The 4,826-nt window shown below is 42.0% G+C and overlaps 1 protein-coding gene across 1 annotated transcript; it reads left to right on the forward strand.

The window, feature by feature from the left end:
- The first annotated feature begins 258 nt into the window (after window positions 1-258).
- Window positions 259-4,196, forward strand: LOC103127383 (interferon-induced protein with tetratricopeptide repeats 2-like). Its single transcript, XM_007538282.3, has 2 exons — window positions 259-423; window positions 2,562-4,196. Exons 1-2 carry the CDS (start codon window positions 419-421, stop codon window positions 3,868-3,870), a joined length of 1,314 nt encoding a protein of 437 aa, XP_007538344.2. The 5' UTR covers window positions 259-418; the 3' UTR covers window positions 3,871-4,196.
- The last annotated feature ends 630 nt before the right edge of the window (window positions 4,197-4,826 follow it).

Genomic DNA, 4,826 nt, shown 5'->3' on the forward strand with positions numbered 1-4,826 from the left:
ATGGGTGAAAGATTCCTACATTTGAATCTCATATAGACTTTATTAAAGATACAATTTCCTGGGATCCTCTGTGGGTTCAAGGTCAGATGCCTGGGAAGTATTTTCATATTCTCTCAATCTATAATGGCAGAGTCACTTAAACAATTACTAGGACTGACTCATCACAGATGTGAGTCTAGTTTTGGTTTTATTTTCCTACTCTTGAATTCAAGTCTGTTTCACTTTCCAGTTCCTCTTCCCTTTCATAGAGATAATCACTCAGAGACAGGCAGGAAGCATCATGTGATGAACTCCAACACCCTTACTCTCCCTTTATATAGTCCCTTAGCCTTTTCTTAAGTCAGTCTAGCAAGAGTGCTGAAGACAAAAGCAGCTTGGACTCCAGCTTCCCAGAACTCAAAAGAAGCAGACTGTCAGCATGTGGTCAGTACTACAGGAGAGCCTGGCGCCTGGGGTCTTGTATGGAAGTTGCAAGCTTAGTTCTTAGGGCTCAAATTCTTGAGTTGTTCTTTTCCTTATGGACTAGATGCCTTGGTAATTTGGTTAATGTATTTCTATGGCTATTTCTAGTGGATATTCTCGGGCTCCCTAAGCTTCTAGAACATTACACTGAATGCAGCTGAGAACTGGGATGAGAAAAACATTCAAAAATGGCATAAAGTCTTCTGATTCCAAACTAGACCCAAGGAGATGATTCTACGGAAATTTTGTTTATGGGGGAGCAAGTAGAGCATCCTTCCAGACTGTGCATCCCTAGGGAGTTAAACCCAGGGCTTCAGATCTGAAACCATGTGCTTTACCTCTGAACCACTTCCTCTGTGACCAGGAAATGACTTTCTTTGGCTTTGCTGTAGCTGTTTTGTTTGAAAGAGCTAAACAACGCATCTTTCTGAAATTTTCAGCATACATTACTAAAGACAGCACTGGGAGTGCAAACCCAGCTCACATGAGGGGAATCTGAACCTGAGACATTTAATAACTTCAGAGTAAGAAGTGGGGTGAGACAGTTTTTACAGTTGTGAGTTTGCTGTTCCTTATGTAAAAATTAACCCCTAAAGGTGGAGGTTGTTTTCATTGTTGTGCAAATTGTGCTTCAGAAAATAATTTCTCCTGACAACAGATCATTCAATCTTTTTTTTTTCCTCCAGGATTATCACTGGACTCAGTGTTGGCAATATGAATCCACTTCTCCTGGTGGCCATTGTCTCCTTTTTTTTTCTTTTTCCTAATTTTTATTAGATAGGACAGAGAGAAACTGAGAGGATGGAAAGATAAAGGGAAAGATGAACACCTGCAGATCTATTTTACCACTCATGAAGTTTACCTCCTCTGAAGGTGGGGAGGATAACTCGGTCTCTCCTAATACTGATTGTTTCCTAAAGCTGAGTCTTTAGTAGTAGAAAGCAGAGCCATGGCTTCTTGAGGATGATTAGGAAGGCACAAGGGGAAGGTCCATGGCATCTGTACAAGACCAGAAGTGATGGTTTGTAATTCCTATTAGTACACACTGTGAGAATTTCTGTAGCTTATTTAACTAAATACAGCCAGTAAGCGCCCCTGGTATTCACCAACTGCATAACCAAAAGCGAACAATGTGGCTTGTTTCTAGGAAAACAGATTCTCTGAGCACCTGTGTATAGAGGAAGACTGCTTATTACACATTCATTGGTCTGTGAGGCTGAGGGGAAAGATGAAAAGATGGAGGGGAAAGGAAAAAAATCATGTAACATGGTGACAATGATTCTGTGCCCCTGGAAAAGAGAAAGGATCCTTAAAAAATACAAAACCACACAAAGTGATAGTCCTATAGAAAGCCACTGGGTGGAGGCAGAGAAGACACTATAATGGTTATGTAGGCAGACTCTCATGCTTGAGGTTCCCCATCTCACAGGTTCAATCGTATGTATCACCATAAGCTAGAGCTGAATGATGCTCTGGTAATAATAAAATAAAATGTCACCAGATGGCTAAATGAACCTTACAAGAATATGTGAAAACTGTGAGCTGACTTACTAAGTGAAGCAAGAGAGGCCTCAGTTCCCTCACTGTAGTTACTCCCTTCCCATCCACCCACCAAGTGGGTTCCAGCACAGCCCTCAACTTCAGGAAGGTAAATACAGCAAGTCAGTGGAAACCTCCTCTTCTTTTTAGAAACCCTTAGGGATGTGCACTAAGCAGGCATGTTCAGAGGAACAGAACTAATATGAAATTTATATCTGGGGACCCAGTAAAGCTGGTGGTGTAGTTCCATTCAGAGTCTCAATGGCTAAAAGCAAGAAGGCTGAGCAGAAAGACCCAGTGTCTCTGCTAAGACAGTCCATAGAAGGAACACATTCACGTTGCCTTTTGTTCTATTTGGGTCTTCAGCCACTTTGGGGACGGAACTAAGATTTATGCAATCTACAGGCTCAAATGCTATTCTCTCTGAGAATATCTTCATAGATATGATCAGAATGAATGTTTAGTCCAGTCAAGTTGACACACAAAGTCAGTCTGCTTTTGCATCACAGGCTACAAAGCTGCAGGTGCCCATCACAATGACTGTGTCTTTTTCTCCACAGTGAGGCCAACAAGACGTCTCTGGAGGAAATCCTTTCACAACTGAAATGTCACTTCACATGGAATTTATTTAAGAAAAAAGGTGTCCCAAGTGACCTGGAAGACAGAGTGTGTGAGCAGATTGAATATTTAGACACCAAGGTCAAAGCTACAATGTACAACTTGTTGGCCTATGTAAAACACTTAGACAAGCAAGATGAAGAAGCCCTGCAGTACCTGCAAAAGGCTGAAGAGCTCATCCAGAGAGAATACACTGGCCAAGCAGAAATCAGAAGCCTGGTCACCTGGGGAAACTATGCCTGGGTCTACCACCACCTGGGCAAACAGCAAAATGCTCAGAAGTATGTTGATAAGGTGAAACAAGTGTGTGAGAAGTCTCCAAACCCTTACAGCATTGAGTGTCCTGAGATGTATAGTGAAGAAGGGTGGGCCCTGTTAAAGTGTGGGGGAGATGAAAATAAAAGGGCAAAGGTGTGCTTTGAAAAGGCTCTGCAAAAAGAGCCAAAGAGCCCAGAATTTACCTGTGGACTGGCCATTGCGACTTTCCGCCTGGGTGATGACCTGCCCCCTGAGGAACTTATTGACCTTCTGTGGGAGGCCATTGGGCTGAATTCTAACAACCAGTATCTGAAAGTGCTTCTGGCTCTGACACTTCAAAACACAAATGAAGAAGATGAAGGAGAGAGGTTAGTTGAAGAGGCCTTAACAGCAATCCCATGTGCAACAACTGTTCTTCAACAAGGAGCAAAGTTCTATCAAAGGAAAGGTGACCTGGATAAAGGTATAGAACTGCTTGAAAAGGCTTTAGAAAGCACAACCAATAACGCCCGCCTACATTACTCTATCGGGTATTTATGCAGGGGAAAAGTCTTACAAATAAGTGACCCAAAGACTGGAATGTTTAGCAAAAGTGAGGAGTTACAGGAGCTAATAAAAAAAGCTGTGGGTCATTTCAAGAAAGCTGATGGGATCAATAAAAATATCTGGCACTATCTTGGTGGCCTCTATGCACTGTCAGATCAGTATGAAGAAGCAGAGCTCTACTTTCAAGAACAGTTCAGTAAGGAACTTTCTCCTGCAACCAAACAAAAACTTCACATGTTTTATGGCAACTTTCAGCTGTATCAGATGAAGTGTGAAGACAAGGCCATCCACCATTATGTGGAGGGTGTGAAAATAGACCAGGAGTCAAAGGAGAAAGAGAAGATGAAAACCAAACTGCACAGAATCGCCACAGCAAGGCTGTCAAAAGATAAAGACGACTCCAAGGCTTTGCACCTTCTGCAATTCCTCAAGGAGCAGAATAGATAAGTACAGAATGGTGGTCCAAGAGGTGACACAGTGGATAAAGCATTGGACTCTCAAGTGTAAGGTCCTGAGTTCAATCTCTGGCAGCACATATACCAGAGTGATGTCTGGTTCTTTACCTCTCTCTCTACCTATCTTCTTCATGAATAAATGAATAAAATATTTTTTAAAAATAAAAATTAGAGAAATACAGACTACAGATGAAAACCCTGAGAGGGATTTGGACTCTGGAAGCCTCATACTCACTCCTTTAGTTCAAAATATATAGATAAACAAACAAACAAAAGTGCTTGGTGAGTCCATAGTCAGGATGATGAGAAGCAGCAGAACTGGGGAATCATTTTGTAGCCAATAACTTGTAAAAGTTTTGAGAAGGAACATCAGTGATGAAGGTCTTTTCTCCATTAGTAGTGTTGTATAGTCATTGTAATAAATCTTCTAGTAGACACAAAAAATTCTAACACACACACACCATACACACACACCAGAGTACCCCTTGAGCCATTGAGATTTTCTCAGTAGATAGTGAATGATTTGAAATATCAAGGTTAACATGCACCCAAGCTATTAGTTATCCCAGTCTGAGAATATCAGTCACTATACCAAGAATTTCACCAACGCACAGCTGGGATTTGTGGTAAAGCAAAAAGCCAGCACTGTCTGAAGGTTACCTGGATGTGGATAGCAGGCACAGAAGGTGAAGGAGAGAAAGATCAAGTAGAGACATGACGTTGTATAACTGATGGACACCATTATCTGCAGTAGCCTCAGATCCATGTGATGGACTTGAAGGGCCCCCGTGAAACTATTCAGGAACCTCATGGCATTGGAAAAGGAATTAAGAACAGCTGTTTAGTGGCATAGAAGCCACAGGCTCTTGAGTGAAACCCACTATCCTTAGAGATGTTGGGCTGGGGAAGTAGGGAACTGAACCTGGGCCATTTAGGGAAGCAGGTAAC

This window comes from Erinaceus europaeus, chromosome 1, assembly GCF_950295315.1.
Source record: "Erinaceus europaeus chromosome 1, mEriEur2.1, whole genome shotgun sequence".
Classification (NCBI taxonomy): Eukaryota; Metazoa; Chordata; class Mammalia; order Eulipotyphla; family Erinaceidae; genus Erinaceus; species Erinaceus europaeus.